Source organism: Eretmochelys imbricata, chromosome 9, assembly GCF_965152235.1.
Source record: "Eretmochelys imbricata isolate rEreImb1 chromosome 9, rEreImb1.hap1, whole genome shotgun sequence".
Lineage (NCBI taxonomy): Eukaryota > Metazoa > Chordata > Testudines > Cheloniidae > Eretmochelys > Eretmochelys imbricata.
This window is the reverse complement of record NC_135580.1, coordinates 53,034,851-53,052,153: the sequence shown is the minus strand read 5'-3', so window position 1 is coordinate 53,052,153 and position 17,303 is coordinate 53,034,851. Positions and strand designations below refer to the sequence as shown.

The window sequence follows — 17,303 nt, the reverse complement described above, 5'->3', positions numbered from 1 at the left end:
GGGGGAAAAAAATCAAGTTAAAACAAAATGCTACCCCTTGGAATATACTGAAGTATATGCACACTGACATTTTCATGAAAGTGAAGTGTATTTTGTGGGGTGCTTTTTAAAAAAATTTTTTTCATCAGCTATTAAAAGTGAGACCAACCAGACTATTCCTCTTGCCTTCTGCATGGAAGTTTCTCTATGAATAGGACATCTATCAAAATTATGGTTCCTATAGGATATTAGCAATAATGTGTGTTTCTATAGAGCCAAAGTTCCACAGATTACTCTTGTTATGGCAATACTCCAGCTTTCCCATCATATTCAGCAAGTCTATCTTGGACAGACAGGTTGGGTTATTTTTAAATGTTGGCTTTGAGAACTAACATTCCCAGTTTAACTGTAACCTCCCGTATGGCAGAAAGCTCCTTTTGTGGTTGAAATAAAAGAATTGTAGTGTGCTAGATAGAGCCGAGTTACCACTCTATAGCAAAAGTGTTTACAACTCAAACATCCAAGTAATAAGGTAAAAGTTAATGTATTTATTGAATTGAAGATCTAGTGTAAAAACAGTCATTTCGCAGTATCATGTAAATTTGTAAGACAATGAAATGCACAAGAAAGCCTTCACTTAGTGCATCTTCTTTCAGTAGCACATCTCTTCCCGATAAGAATTTTGCTACTATGCTAGAGATACACAGGAACCCTGGTTTAAAGAGTCTTAAACTACTGCAGAGTCCTATTGTGAAAGCATAAGGTGCTTCCTTTCTCTATCCCATGACTATTCAGATTCTTCTCAGAGTAACCCTGATAAATGTTTTTGGTGAAAAACAATAATTCAGAAACCAACAGTTACTGCTGATATGTTAATGAACTGTGGACATAAAAAGTCAATCGCTTCCCTCAACCCATTTCTCTGGAAGGTATCACCTAACAGTGTCTGTCATAAATTTGAATTTCCGTACAGCAGTTGCTCCCTTTGTAACAATTACAGATTTTTGCTAGTTTTGATCTTGTAGTATTGCATTAGCTCTTCCAAAGATACCTGAATGTTGCTCCATATTTGTTGGATTAATAGATTTGGTGGAGGGAGCTAATGGGCACACAAAATGTGGGTTTTGGACATGTTGAAATTTTGTTGTTTTGTGCATGATGATGAAAAGAATGGGAGAATGGTTTACTGGGTATCTACTTTGTATTTCAGGATGTTTGAGTAGAAATTGTGATTGGCATTCTCTTGCACCATGACACGCACCTCTGTGCAGCCGGAAGTATTACAGGTTCCCTCCCAGTAACCATCTTTACTCAAGGTCAGAGGAGAAGTGTTTTCAGCCTCAACAAAGGCCTTTGCTATACTATGCATCTTGAGCTTAAACTGAACATTGCGATTGGCTGGCAGTAGCCCAGCAAGTGGCTCCAGTATTTCATAGCCTTCTGCCCAGTTGCTATAATTCTGCGGAAAAACTGGCCACTTCACTTCGTTGTTTGGGCAAGAGATGAGGTAGTTGAAGATGTAATTGTAGTTGCCTGGATCTGACTTCTTCTTGGTATAGATTTGAAGAACAAACTTTCCTGCGTGGGGGAGATGGATCTTAAACTCAATTTGGTTTCCTCGATGGATTTGCATGATGTGCCGCCTTCTCATATCCTCGGTCAAGCTAGTGTTATCCCACTGCAGTGAGGGTAGGACACTTATATCTTTACCCAGCGTGAAAGTGATGGAACACCGCCCATCATTGGTGTGAATTATGGGGTCAGGGTGTGATGGCCTCAGGAATCCTTTCCGCTCTGTGAACCAACTAGGTCCAACAGGTTGATATAGGTCCTTTGGAAAACGCATGCTCTTGTCCACAGAGTTGCACTCTATGATGCATTCTAACACACAGTTGTAGAGATCCTCTGAGCCTTTGCAGGGCTTGGCAAAGACCTGTAGTTTGTGATTCCCAGTCTTCTGGGGATAAATCTCCAGCCTCATCCCATTCTTTTTTAATGTCATTAAACCATGTTCCTTAGTTCCCTGCAGGCTAAATGTAAATAATAGTGGAGCACGACTCTCAATAGAAATAGTTGCTTTTCCGTTTACTGTGAAATACAAAGAAAAGAAACTGTTCAGGAGTTTCCTCCAGTCTGTTTATATAAAACCCCTGCACAGTATAACCTGAAGGACTGAGTGTCAGTGAAATGAAAGGGCTGCAGTTGGCTGGATCTAACTTGTCAACCACTAGCCAAATCAGTGTGTCCCCCCTCCCTCCCCCCAAGGAACAAGATGGGGTTGTTGTTTTGGGACACTTGTTTATCCGATTTTATATTAAGTGAGATGAAGCTGGTCAGTGCTCATGGATCCTTTGGAAGATGGAAGCCTGTGTGAACTCTGGTATTACAACTCAAGCTGCCCACCCTTTTAGGGACACTGGAACTGCCAGGCTGGATCAGACCCAAAATCTAGTCCAGTATACAACAGTGGCCAGCACCAGCTACTCTAGAGGAAGGTGTGAGAGCCCCGCCATAGGAAGAGATGGGAAAATCTGCTCTCTGTGTTATCCTCATCCTGATCTGTAGTACCTCAAGATTGATTTAAGGCCTGAAGCATGAGGGTTAGTATTCATTATGACAACTCTGGATATTTTTATCTTTCATATAACTATCCACTCCCCTTTTTAATCCTGCTAAGTGCTTGGCCTCTTGGTTGAAGCCCCTGAACAGCTTGAGACAGTTCTACTTTTGCAACCCTACAATAAGGCCAAGATTAAAAAAAAAAAGGGGGGGGGTACCCTAAAATTCAACTCCTAAATTAACAGCTAGCACCTAAATAAATGACTGATGCCAAAGGGACCTGCTGGTGCCCAGTCCTGAAAATCAGGGTGCTTATTTAGACATTTATAGTAAATAAGGATTTAGGAGTGGAACTGTAGACACCCATTTTTTAAAAACTCTTGCCCTTATTTTCTAGCTGGAGTTACAGCTAAGTGATGAAAGAGTTAACTGGAGCAATTAATGTACCTAGTGGCACCTGGAGGGTGAGCGAAGCCCAAGTGAAGATGAAGCCCATTGTGGGGAGGGCTGCATGATGAGAATAGAGGGAGGAAGCCATCTGAGAAAGAAGGTGCAGGGAGAGGGGAAGAATTATATAGTCCCTTTCTGGTGGCTACGGAATGGAGGAAAGGCCCAGAAAGAGCCAGATGTACAGAGAGCCAGGTGAGGGAAAGGGACTGAAGGAAGGCCACGGTAGGAAGAAGTCCAGGGAGGCAGCAAGGAATCTGAAGGAGCAGATCTGTTGAATTTGGAGCTGGGCTTCCAGAGAGAGAGCCTGGAAGGTGTTGCTCCACACATGCAGAGCCCGGGAAGGGCTGATGAGTCTAAGAATGAGCTTAGGTAGGGACAAAGAGCTATGTTCAATTAAGTTGAGTTTATTGTACTCTGCTCTGGAAGGGATGGGACTCTGTGACCTGGCTGGAGGGTTGAGTCCCAAGAAGAGGCAGACCATTGCAGAGTCAGAGAGGCTGGGGATGCTGAAGGAGGAGGGCCTGCTACACCACACTATGAGAGGGTGTGCCAGTGATGAGTCCACTCTACGAAAAGCTGCTAATATTGGGCTACTTAAACTAGCCCCTATGGAATTTGCAATAACATTTCTGATTTCACACGGTTGGGATTGAAACGGCAAGCAGATGATATTCATTGGGTATTTCTGTAGTCCCCTTAGCCTCATGTAACTACGGTTTACCCCAAACAGCCAAAAATTGGGCCCGCTGGGGAAGAGAGCCTCTCATGCTACCTATTTGTCAGCAGTGAGTGGGGAATGTAACTCATCCAGATCTGTACAAGACACGAGTGCTCTGTAATGTCTCCTGTTGGGTGACGTTCTGTTTGGTGACGTTACCTGTTTGGATGATGGACGTGCCTGGATGTGCAGCCAGCATGCCCAGCTTGTAAAAGTGAGCCTTGTATGACATGTTGCTCTCAAACTCTTTCAGTGTCAGAGCTGGCTTCAGGAGCTGCCAGTTGCTGTTGTCTGGGAAGTGATTATTAATAAATAGGGCCGGGTGCGTAAGAAAATAAAACTCATCATATCTGGAACAAGAGGGAAGAGGTTAGCAAAAAATGGAAAGTATTTAATAACTTGTAACAACTTTCAGCCATGCATCTCAAAAATTAAATGTAACACTATTCTAGAAGTGAAAGCAGTGTGTGGATTGTTGGCAATATGCCCAGCTGCTATTGTCTCATTAAATAGACTGCTGCCACGTGAATAGTGGGGGAGAGGAGAAGGGCCCACTCCTACATTGCCTGTGTAACCCAAAACTCCCAACCAAATCCCATTTTCAGTCCACAAGGCAGTGTTTCTTTATTCAACCCCCTCATCCACAAACCACCACATTAAGGCTTATCTCTTGCAGATATGTATGCGCATGTTTATCTTTAAGCACAAGTGGCCCCCAGTTGACTTCAGGGGGAAAGTTTTTATACATCAAGTTAAGCATGTGCATGAGCATTTTCAGGATTGGAGGCTTAATTTCCAGATGCTCGTATAACATGCTCCAAGGCCCCTTTTTACATATATGAAAATGCAAACTCATCTGGGATATCAGGCTACAGGATTCAGAAGCAGACTCAAACCATTCAATCAAAATACAAGATCTGAGAATGATGCCCCTTCTATAATTGCATTTGGGGTGAACCTTACACCGGTTTTAAAACTAATGGCAAAGTGCTCTTAGGAGTATGTGGTCTGAATTTTTTTTTCCCCAGGAGCAGCTGTAAGTGTTCAGCACCTCTGAAAATCAGACTGATAGTTTGAAAAAGAAATAGTGTCAATTTTTTTAAAAAGCCCCCAATATTTCATTTGCTTTCTCCTTCTGCCACTAGGCAATTGTATTGGAATTGCCTGTTTAATTAAAAAATAGAGGATTTAGGAATTTGAGACAATTGAGTGATTTTAATATACAGGGCACACCTTAAAGCTTTCCCATTAGGCTTACACTACTACAAAACCTAGTTTTACAGTATGTTTTTTGGCCATTCATTTAAGTATATGAAATAACTAAAGACCCAACCACATGTATATACTTCAATTTTAATCCAGAATAAAAGCAGAATTTTCAACATTTTTGAAAGGCCAAATACTTTAATGTAAGTATCTGGGGAATATATTAGCAGGTGTTGGGAATGGCTCATTGCTCATGTTACCCCATCTTTTTAAAAGGTAGTCAAGATCTGCTCCATGTAAGGACAATAGAGAGCGAGGATTATCTTCAGTTCCAAGTATAATCCCGCGGTGAGTTGTTGAATTCTGGAGCTTTATTTGTTCAAAGGCCCAACTGTAGGTGCTTTTGAAAATTTTACCCCTGCAGCCTCCGTCCTGCTGGCAAAAGTGACAGGCCCATATCTTCAAGCACCTTTAACTCCCATTGATTTCAGCTCCTCAATACTTTTGAGGATTTGGCCCTTAGAAGCCTTAGGTCCCACTGACTGTCATTGAGACTTAGGCTCCTAACTGGCTAAATTGTTTTGGAAAATGAGAGTGAGGCTCCTAAATTACTTAGGGGCTTTGGAAAATGTTACCTTAGGTGTCTTCGTCATAAGTTAAAAATACAGATAACAAAAGGACTGAACCACAAGCAGCTGCTTCTCCCCCCAAACCCAGAAAATACTAAACTAAAGCTGAATCCAGACACTTCCCCCTTGCTACACACATTGGCCCTCTTTGTGCCCCATGTTGACCTAGCTCTGGGTGTTAAAATAATAAATGGTACCATACTGAAAGGTGAACTTGCTGCATGAATCATCAGCTGAGCCACTTCCCCAGGTGCTGTCCAGCAGATGCCACCTTCCATCAAGGTAAACTGCATTCCAGGCATGGTCACAACCCTCTGTAAAGGACTGTCCGGGTCTGTAACTGTACCCTTTAGAGTATCCTGATAACGTCATGCACTGTACACCTGCAACGCTGAGGGAAGGAGGGTATTACAAAGCAGCATCTTATTCATCGGGGCCTTTTCATTTTTATACAGTTGAAATCATGGAGCTGCACAGGGGTGACCATGAAAATTAGTGTTTCCATCAGCATTATAACCCAGAATCCTGTAGTCACCTAGTTCTTTCTTCTGATTGTTAGCCCATATGCCCTTATTGCTCACAGATGAAATACTGATTTCATGTGCAGTGTCTATCTTCTTGGGCTCAACTGAACTGCGGTTATAATCCTACCAGCCCAGGTTGGACAGCGTTCCCTCAGATATCTCCATGTAGGAGATACATTCTGTTTCTTCCAGTCATGAAACATGCATTCTGGTTGAGCCCTGCATGGCTAGTGGACTTGAGCAGAGATTGTCTTTACTGGGCTGTGACGGATAAAGCCTCCCAGCAGGAGTCTGAGTACCATCATTGATCCAACTGTGTTACAGTCTGTTGATGCCTTTCTGATATAGAGTAAGATCGATCTCTGACCATACCTTTTCCTGAGGGCTTGGGCAGTGTATTCTATTTTAGTAGAGGGTATCTTTTTTTCCATTCCTTGTATGATTCCTCTCTCTAGTTTAGTGTTACATCCACTATGACAACCGAGCATGCTTAATTTCCTCCATCTTGTTACTCATTAGAGTCACTTCCAACGTTACCCAAAATTAGAGACAGCCATCAATTTTCAAGATGGTGGCTATCGGTCTCTTGACTGATTATCATCTTGAAAATTGATGGCTATCAGTCTCTGAAATAAGTGATCCCAGATTTTTAATGTTGCAGTAAGGCATCCTAGATTTTTCCTAAATGGAGGGAAATTGGTTTAAAAAAAAACAAAACAGTTTGAGTTTTTCTCTGAGAATGCATTAAGGAGGTGGTGGGGGAAAGATCAGTTCGTATTATTTTTATACAGAATGAGACAGAACCCATCCACTGGAATAGACATTGTTATGCAAATAAAATTAAAATAGATTTTTGTATGAATCAGTGTCTGTGCCATGGGAGATCAAACAGGATCTAAACACATTGGAATCCTGTGAATGGTTTGTCCAAATTTGCTTCATTTAAGCAGAAGATTGTCCTCTGAATAGGTTGGAACTGAAATTTTTCTGCTTTATTGAAAAATCTTGTATTAAATGGAGCAGATCCTTAAAGCAATAAATTATTTGTATTTTAGAAACAAGATTATCTGTGGAATGTGAATTTAACTCAGTGAGATGCAAAGGGATTCATATGGCAGAAAGAAGGAGAGCTACACAATGACGGATGGATATTTGGATAGTAGCAGGTGATGTAAAGAAATTTAAGGTGGACAACTGACGCACCGGCTGTGAGTTCACAGTGTGCTGCTGTTCCACAAAAAAGTAGAGGCATTCTTTGATCTATAAAGAAATCTCCTGTAACATTAGGGTGGTAATAAGGCAGTTTTACACATCGGTCTAGTAAAACCTTAATTTGGATTGTTATGTATTATTTGTGTTGTGGTTGTGCATAGGAGCCCCACTCATGGACCCCAGGATGCTATCGACTTCAGTAGGCTTTGTATCAGGCCCTAAGAGGAAGATACTGTTTTAGGGAAGGATCAGAGACTGCAGTGGTACTAAAAATGGAGTGTGATGAATTGAAAGCCAGTGAAGGAGCTCAAATTAGGTAGTCTGAGGAGAAAGGAGAGATGAGGTGTGACATGCTACCACTGTATAAACACATTAAAGGGCAGAGACTTCTTTATATTATCTGTGAAATAGGGTGATCAAGATTAAAGGCCTTCAAAGAAAAAAACAAAGATAAAATTCAGGGTACACATGAGTAAACATTTCTTAAACATGTGCTTAAGCCTGGCATGGGATAGACCATAACATAGAGATAATGAGGGATGGCCTGTCAGTGGAAGTATTAATCAACAGGCTTATCAAGACTAGAGGGAGAATTATATCAGAAACCTTATTGATGGTGCAGAAGGCCAAACAAAGTGACCTACAATGTCTTTGCCAATCCTTGATCACCTGTGAGCCAAATTCTGCTCTGTTTCACGTCAGTAAATCTGGAGTAGCTCTGTTGATGTGAATGGAGATAGCTTGGATTTACACCAGTGTAACTGAGATCAGGAGCTGGCCCATTGACTTGAAGGAAGATTGAAGATAGGAATTGCCAAGTAGTCTAGGTGAGTTGGGTATCTAATTCCTGTAAGCTCTCTGAAAATCCCAGCATTTAACATATCTAAACAGAATGCCAAGGGTCATATTCTGCCCAAAATTACCACCCCTGCAATCCCATTTAGGATGAAATTAGTAAAACTATCCCAAGGGTGAGAGAAACTAGAATTTATTTGCAATTCCCAAGGGAAGTGGTAGATGCACTACTGCTAGAGTCCTTTAACAATGGACTTGGCGAAGTGCTGGCTGAATATAAAATATAGGAACAACCCTGTACTAGCAGGAAGATGAACTAAACAGGGTTTCTTACAGTTGTCATCTAAATGCTATACAAATAAAGTAAATTGTTCAGAGTAATAGGGAGAAGTGTGAGGAACTCAAGAAATACCCAACAAAGCTAGAAGACTGGACCACATGATGGTGGATGATGACATTAAGTGCAATGTAACGTGGATTGGAAGAAATAATTAAGCTGATTGGATGTGGTGATGCTATCATTGTAAGTTCAGTGAAAAATCTGCTCCATGCACAGAGATAATTAAAAGCAATAAAAGATGCTGGCCTTTGTTAAAAAGAAGATAAAGAACATGCGTACTAATATGGAGAATGTTACACTGCCTTTATGTATCTGAATGGCACATCCTTCCCTTCAATTCTGGGCTCAGTTTCGGTGAACTCATCATAAAAAAAGAGGGTGGGTGGGTCAGAGGGGAGAGAAATGTTCCAGAGAAGGACAACAGCAATGGTACATGGCACTTAGGGGGAAGGGGATTCCATATTAGAGACTAAAATGATAGGACTATTGACTATGGAAAAGGTAGAAAGCAACAGGAGAAGGCCAGTTGGGTGCCTGCATGTACTCAAACCCATAATGCCTGCATAAGGGCACTCTATGATCAAATCTACACTGGAGACTCCAGTCAGTTCTGCTGAAAATTTATTGTATTGAAAGCTGGGAAGTGCAAATGCTTGTGTATATTAATACTAGCCATGTTGAGTCAGGTCCCATGTCCATGCTAAGGCTGTCCTAAGCTGATTTATCTCACCATCACAAACAATGGGCTCACAAAAAGAAAAGGAGTACTTGTGGCACTTTAGAGACTAACCAATTTATTTGAGCGTAAGCTTTCGTGAGCTACAGCTCACTTCATCGGATGCATTTGATGAAGTGAGCTGTAGCTCACAAAAGCTTATGCTCAAATAAATTGGTTAGTCGCTAAGGTGCCACAAGTACTCCTTTTCTTTTTGTGAATACAGACTAACATGGCTGCTACTCTGAAACCTGTCAATGGGGTTACAGTGGTCCCAGAAAACAAGCCATTGCATTTTGCTGACTGCCACCTGAAAAGCCAATTTTGGATAATTTAATATTGCTCAAAATCATGTAAAAATCATATAAAATCATGTTTACATTCATTTCCAAAAATGTTTGATTTCTGTGCTGACCTCCCAATACCAACCTCCTAAAAATGCCCTGGTCTTCATTAATGGCCTACCTTCCCTTGCTACGGGACTCTCATCTGGTCAGTCATAGGAGGTTTGCCAGCTGAAGAGAGATCCACCCATCATTTGTGCCTTGAACCCTTGTCCACACTGGCACTGAAGCGACTGAGGATCAATCAGTGACATGAATGGGAATTGTGTGGTGCTCAGTTCACTCATTACGGTTGCTTCAATATGGATTTAAGAGACTAATTTTAGGTCCTCATTTTTGAAAAATGTGGCCCTTGAAACATCCAAAACCAGGAGTTCTGCTCTTTCCTTACTGCCTTCATAGTTAAAGACTACCTGAATTGTGTACAAGGAGAGTAAGATGAGGAAATTAGGTCCTCTTTCTAGAATGGAATGTCTTTGTCTGGCAACAGAAACAGAGGAAATGTATTATGGGTTGAGTTAATCCTTGTAGGTTGGGCATGGCCTCTGTCTTGCATTCAGGATAAATGTAAAGAAACCATTATGATTAGGTGGCTGAAACAATAGCAGTAGCATCCAAAACACAGACACATGCAAAAGCTGAATAGAAGCTGAATCATGTGGCCCAACAGGTTTCAAATATAGGGGCTAGGCCTTTGATTGGTGGAGCTGGTTTTACTCCTGGGGGAATTCTGTGCCAAAAAACTAAAAATTCTGCAATAAAAATTAAATTAAAAATTCTGCGCACAATATTTTAAAATTCTGCATATTTTATTTGTCAAAATAACACAATATAATCACACCAGTTTCAATTATTTTTGCTCATTTATTTCAAAATACCTATCAGCCAATATGTCTGTAACAATACAGACAACAAAAAAGATTCAGGAAATGTTTTTTTGACAAATAGATTCTTTACTAGGCATATTAATACAGAACTGTGAGTGATAATTCATTTAAACTACAATATGCAGCTGTATTTCCCGCACCCCTGAGAAGCAGAGCAAGGGCTTGGGGGAGTCAGGGGTAATGAAGGAGCTGAGGGAGAGGGAAGTAAATTGCTGGGAATGAGCCTGGGTGTGAACTTTGAGGTTTGTTGGTTATGGGTGGGAAAAGTATGGAACAGGTTTTTTTCAGGGGCGGGAAGGGATGGTTAGGGAGCTTCCCCCATGCAGACCCTGGCTGACCCCTAGCCTCTCCCGTTCAGTCAGGCATATCTTCCCCATCCACATGTGTCCCTCCACCCCCACTAAGACACCCACTCCCCCCATCCCCATTTGGCCCTGCACCCCTCCCCCTGTCCCTATGTGTCCCTGTACCCCTTCCTCCTGTCTCCATGTGTCTCTGAGCCCCCACCAGCCACTCTCGTGTCCCTATGTAGCTCTGCATCCATCACCATGTGGCCCTGCGCCTCCCTTCCCCTCCCACATGGCCTTGCGCCTCAACTCCCATTCATCCCCTGCCCCAGTCTGTCTTCCCCCACTAGCCCTTATAAGCCCCTGTCTGACCTCCACCCTCCAGCAGCCCCATACTGTCTGTCTCCCCATAGCCCCTGACCTGGCCTGACAGGGGCTGCAAAGACGGCAGGCTCTTTCTCTTCCCTGGCTGGCCGGGTGGGGCTGCTTTGTTCTATCGCCACCTGGTGGGCAAAGGGCGGAACTGCAGCAACATTTTGGCAGAAGCTTTTTTTCTATGCAAAAAAATAAAATATATGTGGCTCACTAATTATGCGCACATGCAGTAGCGCAGAATTCCCCCAAGAGTATGGTTTTGCGTGTGTGTGTGTGTCTGAGAGAGGGCACAAGCTGAAGCAGGGAGAGAAAGCCAAGCAGACAGTAACAGAAGGCTGATAATGTGACCTTGAGACTAAGAAAGCTAAGAGAAAAAGCTTTTAGGCTTGGAACAGCCAGCAAAGAAACTGGTTTTGTTTTATTTATTTTTTCTTTCCCTCAGCTGTGTTCAAGGAAATGGGACCTCGTACATTCTTTGTAAATAAACAAAATTGCATCAAAAATACCTATTACCAATTTCTCCTAACTGGAACAATCTATAAAACACCAAATTTTTGGCTAGCCACTTGAGTGAAAGGAGGTAACAATTGTCTGTCAGGAGGAGAGTGTACTGGGCCAATATCTGGTTGGTATTTGATAAAGACAAAACAGACTGGATGCCTGGGGGTTTTGTAAAATCACAGAATGAGGAATCTGTGTGGAAATGTTTCAGCAGTGAGTAGATGAGTGGAGAGTGTGAATAATACAAATACCCTTGGGAATATTAATTATTAATAAACAAAAGGGTTTGTTTCTCAGTACATTTTTCTAATTACATTTGGAAAATCTAGCAATAACTGTTACATAAAATGCAATTATAAAATCATAGTTGATTATCAATTCGTAATTTTAATATTTTCTTTTAAAAAGCAGAATAGATACCCGGAACACTGAGTTGCTGGCTACAGGCATTCTCCACATTAGCATCTTACAGAATATTTTTAAAATGTCAGTTTCCCTCACAGTAAACTTCAGTTACTAATGGGAATATGCTTCCGGTGGCTCTTGGGTGGGGAGAGAAGTCAGTAATTACTGATATGTGCCAATTAAAATCTGATTTTCCCAGGCTTACATAAAATGGGAGTCAGTGTGTCAAGAAGTTGATGGAAGGGGCTTCATTTGGAAAGGGACCTTGGTAGCCCAGGTTTCTGCTAAGTGCAAAATTAATTTCTTATCACCATCATTAGTTCATGAAACCAAACTATTACAAACATTTGGGGCATCAGCAGTGATTCCCAGGGTTTGCTTTATACAAGAGCTGTATCCTTTCTCTACTGGGGATGGAGAAGTGCACTGGAGAAGCAATTTGTGCTTCATTCATATTAAAGGAATTTATAGTTTCTGCAATGAAATGAGCCTCCTTTTACATGAGCTGGATATATAATTGGTTGTCAAGCCCTATTCTAAATCCTTTGAGAGCCAAACCCTGCTCACTCATTGAAGTCAACAGGGCTACTGGCATGCGGAAGGTGAACAGATGTGGTCATGAAATTACAACACATCTGCAAAATGGGGATAATGATACTGACCTCCTTTGTAAAGTGCTTCGAGATCTACTGATGAAAAGCATTATATAAGAGCTGGGTATTATTATTCTGGTTTAGGTGTGGGGCGTTTTGCAGAGAATATTGGAAAAGCTTAAGCCTGGGCTTCAATGACTACCTCTTGCATGTGAGTTGGTTGCAGATAATGTTCTTCAGTATTTCAGCCTTGCCATTCTTTTAACCTTCAGATACACAGCTACTCCAAGAAAAAAACCACAGCCTCTTCTAACTAAATTATCTCCATGTATTCATCTGCCATTATGTTAATGCAATGCGAAGCTCAGCAGATGGCACAAAGTAAATTATGCTGGGGGGTGGGGGGTAGGGAAATCAAAATTGACCTTTTGAGGACTTGCTGTTGTTCCACAGCATAGTCTGAAAGAGAAAGTTTCAAGTCCTGTTTAAAGTCATTTTAGGTGATGTAAAGGGAGATAGAGTAGGCACAGAGATGACAGTATTAACTCTCCCGGGGGTTGAATGTTTGTGATCTTATTTACCTGCACATTTGTTGAAAGAGCCCAGCGTACCCTGCACAAACGCTCTTCCCAGTGCGAAGGACGTCCTTTGGCTCACAAGACCCCTGGGCTTTGTTATGGAAGCCCACAACATCGTATTCTGGAGAAATGAAGACAAAATAAAGTTCCTCCAAAAGCCTGGGGCAAAGGGATTGACGGGCAATAGAAAATGTTTGGATCATTTTCATCTCCAAGAAGCACAAACAAAGAGAAATGATCTGTATTAGGAGCTGTACGAAGATGTTTCCTCTGTAAATGTCTGCTTTGGGTTCTCTCTGCATGCATCTCCTAAGGAACTAAGTTGCAAACCTAGGCTCCGATTCTTCAGTCAGATCCAAATGGGCAGACACTTATTTCTGTGCAGAGCCAGTGTGTCTCCTTAAGGATCCATCCCCAATTGCAGGATCATGGCAGTAAAGGGTAAAATGTAAAGTCCTCAATATCAGAGAAAAATCCTTGAAAGTATCTAATCAATGAAAAACATGGAACAGTTTGTTGTGAGTGCATCACACATCAATGTGGGTAGAACTGGGTAATTGTCACCTTTCCATGGCACCAAAACTATTAATGAATTTGGGTCAAATTTGGCAAATTTTTGCCCTCCCAAAATAATTTTTTTAAAAAGTCAAAATAGTTCATTTGAATCATTTTGAAACAAATGTGTTGAAAGATGTTTTGTTTAGAAGTTTATATATAATTTAAAAAACACTCAAAAGAAATGAAACACTGAAACCAATTAGTTAGGGATCAAAAAACATCTGAAAATAAACTAATCCCTCCCCCCAACATTTTTTAAATTATTTTGTTTCATTTGGTTTTTTTCCCTTTTGTTTTTTTGTTTTCTTTTCAGCCTGAAAAATGTTAGTTTTGGTTCAAAATGAACCATTTTTTTTCGTTTTGCTTCAGTCACCCAACTGTAAAATCAATGATTCGCTCAGAGCTAAATGTGGGCGGGGACTTTATAGTTTGAGCTGCAGGAAATATTATTTTCAAAATAAATACAAAAAATGAAACAAACCAGGGTTTATTCCAGGCAGAGCTAGAGAAAGTGGCACAGTAAAGTTAATTTGAATACCTAGTAACCTTGACTATGGCCATAAGTCTTTATAAAATATGAACATATTTTTCTGACAAAGGGTTAAGGGTGCCATCAGCACTCATGTAACATTCCTCCTTCCTTGAATGTTGTTCAGGAGAAGAGAGCCTGTGAGTGCTGCACAGAGTGATGAAATGCTGCAACTTGACTTTCATCTGAAAGACTCCATTAATATAATTGCCTTTAAGTCTGCTCCTGAGGGCATGAGAGAAGGGAAGCTCTAGAGTAGTGATTTCCAAAGGCCCCTTAGTGATCTGCGGAGCACTGGCTGTTGGGATACAGAGAGAAAGATGGTCACATGGTGCTGGCTCCTTGTTTTCAGCTGCTGAAGTGCATGAGATGACACAGCTAAAAATACATGCAGTGCTTTTTTCTAGAGGGATGATACACATGGATGGGAGGCGAGATGTTCAGGAGACGCTCTCTTTTTTAAAATGTGGCCCAGACCATGACACGGTTTGTAACAGCTGCTCTAAAGATCTCCTTTAGAGGAATGAAATGTGCCAATCCAAAGGTCATCTACTAGCCAGAACTTGATACATTTAAATTCCTGGTTCCAAATTGTAATCCATTGTTTGCAAAGGGGAAGTCAGAGTGTCTGCCCTCCTGCATGCCCATCACCAGGGAGGATGGAAAGGGAACTGGAACAAAGAGCTGTGAAACAGGGTGGTGGGAATAGCACATAACAGTGCATCAGAGATATCCTAAGAATGTGAATGGGAATAAATGGATTCCCAGGTATTATAAATCAAGCAAGTTGTTCTGATGGGATCTTCAGTTATAAGAGCATTTTTTAGTTTTGTCCTACAATGAACCTCAGAACAGAGAGATTAATGCAAAACCTTATAATCTTTCTCTTCCCAGCGGCCTCCTTGTTATACAGAAGAATCCTCATCTTTTGCTAAATTATGGTATTTGTTCAACATGTGATATGTTTTCATACACTTTTAGGAGGATAGACTTTATGATCAAATACAACTATTCCATCTCCATACTGTATGTTTTTAATTGGCATAGGTATGTATAAACATAAACGTCAATTAAATAGGTGCCTGAATTATTAGAGGCCCACTGGAATGCGTTGTGGTAGCATGACTCAGTTTCTCTGTTACATTGCTTATTTTAAGCATTTCATGAATAAATAACAGGCATGTCATCTAAGAGTGAATATAATGGGGGTGTATGAACCCCACACTGATTCACTGGGGTCTCTAGGAGCCTGAGCCCAATTAGGCAACAGGGTGGCAACATAATTGGTGATCAAATACACCTGGGAAGGAGCACAGGGCAGTGGGGAAAAGGCCAGGGATGAGACCCTGGAGAGGTAGCTGGGAGTTTTATCTTTTGGACTAAAGGCAGCAAGAAGTCTGGGAGGCCTTGAGCCAGAACCAGAGGGTTCTGAGCCAGGAAAAAGCCTGGGATGATGGGGACATGGAAGCCTGGGGCCAGAGCTAGGTTGTCCTGAGCCGGGGGAAGCCCGAGGCAGTTGAAGCCCCAGAGGCAGTAATGGTAAAACCTAAAGCCACTTGGATTGAAGTTTGAGAGGCTGCAGAGAGAGATGAAAAAGAACCCTGTAGTGCCTCTCTAGATAATAGATGGCAGAGGAGCTGGCCCTCTAAGGGCTTGTCTACACTTACATTTTATAGTCTTCTAACTTGCTGTCTCAGGGGTGTGAAAAATCACCCCCCTGAGCGCAGCAAGTCAGAGCGTTTAAAGCGCTAGTGTAGACAAGCTCCAAGCACTAGGGAGCTGCGCTCGGAGGTGGATTACCAGAGGTGGATTACCAGGAGCGCTGGGAGACCTCTCTCCCAGACCTCGCACGCAACCACACTCGCACTTCAAAGCGCTGCCATGGGAGCGCTGCCTCGACAGCACTTTGAAGTTTCCAGTGTAGCCGTGCCCTAAAACTTCACAAACTAGGGGGGGCCTCCCCCTCTCTATTTTAAATGTCTTGATTTGTAAGCCAATCTCATGTCTTTCTAGGGTTTGACTCATAATTTTTGAACAATTGGGGTTGGCAGCTCCATTATTTATCATGGTGGTGGTCGACTGCACAAATCTACAATGTATATTTTAAAATGTAATTCAGGTGGAGTTGAGGAAAATGTTTTTCCTTGTTTTAAGGCATGTTCAGTCCAGTCGAACCTCAGAGTTACGAACACCTTGGGAATGAAGGTTGTTCATAACGCCGAACAAAATGTTATGGTGGTGGTTTTAAAAATTTACAACTGAACATTGATTTAATACAGCTTTGAAACTTTACTATGTAGAAGAAAAATGCTGCTTTCCCTTTAATTTTTTTTTTAGTAGTTTAATACAATACTGTATTTGCTCGTGTGTGTGTGTTTGTGTCCTGCTACCTAATTGTGTACTTCCAGTTCAAAATGAGGTGTGTGGTTGACTGGTCAGCTCATAACTCTGGTGTTTGTAACTCTGAGGTTCCACTGTATTGGGCAGTTTTTTTGTACCAGTGGTAAATCTACTTTGCACCTCTGAGGACTGGGAAACTCCCGCTCTGGGAGCGTTCACTTCTTGGCATGGGTAGCTGCAGCGCATTTGTTGCCAGAAACAGACTTTTACTGGATTCTGTGTTCCAGAATGAACAGGCTTCACGCTGAGGTTTTTAGTTACATGCTTTCGGTAGAAGAATACATTTGGTCTATAAGTCTGGGTGAGAGAGAGGGAGTTAAACATGCCCTTCTCTTGGGCCCTGATCCTGCACATGCGTAATCTTGCAGGCAACTAGTGCCACTGACTTCAATGAAGTTGTGCAGGTAAGGATCGTTTGTGTGCTTTGCAGGGTCAGAGATGGTTTGCAGACACAGGACTTAGCTTCCTGGCAAATTAAACACTTAAAGAATCACACGCATGTTATAGAAAGTAGCTGAAAAAGAATATTTATCACACCTTGCTGAGCATGCATGCTCTCTTCTGCATGTCTCTACCCACTTGTGCATATGAAAAAACAGAGGAGCCCATTGCTTGTAAATGGCAGTCATCTGCCTTATTTGTTCAAGGCCAGAGTCTGCCCAGCCCATACCTGGTGGTGCAGTGTGTAAAGAGCTTCCACCCCCACACAAACCCACTTG

General features: G+C 41.8%; 1 protein-coding gene across 1 annotated transcript in view; it reads right to left on the bottom strand.

Annotated features, from left to right (window-relative positions):
* Nucleotides 1-1,162: 1,162 nt before the first annotated feature.
* KY (kyphoscoliosis peptidase) overlaps nucleotides 1,163-17,303 on the bottom strand; it is a 32,430-nt gene continuing 16,289 nt past the window's right edge. The window contains exons 8-11 of the mRNA XM_077825533.1: nucleotides 13,101-13,218; nucleotides 5,744-5,932; nucleotides 3,866-4,056; nucleotides 1,163-2,067 (exon numbers count right to left, since the gene is read on the bottom strand). Coding sequence (XP_077681659.1) covers nucleotides 1,163-2,067; nucleotides 3,866-4,056; nucleotides 5,744-5,932; nucleotides 13,101-13,218 — 1,403 coding nt within the window. The remainder of the gene's footprint in view (nucleotides 2,068-3,865; nucleotides 4,057-5,743; nucleotides 5,933-13,100; nucleotides 13,219-17,303) is intronic.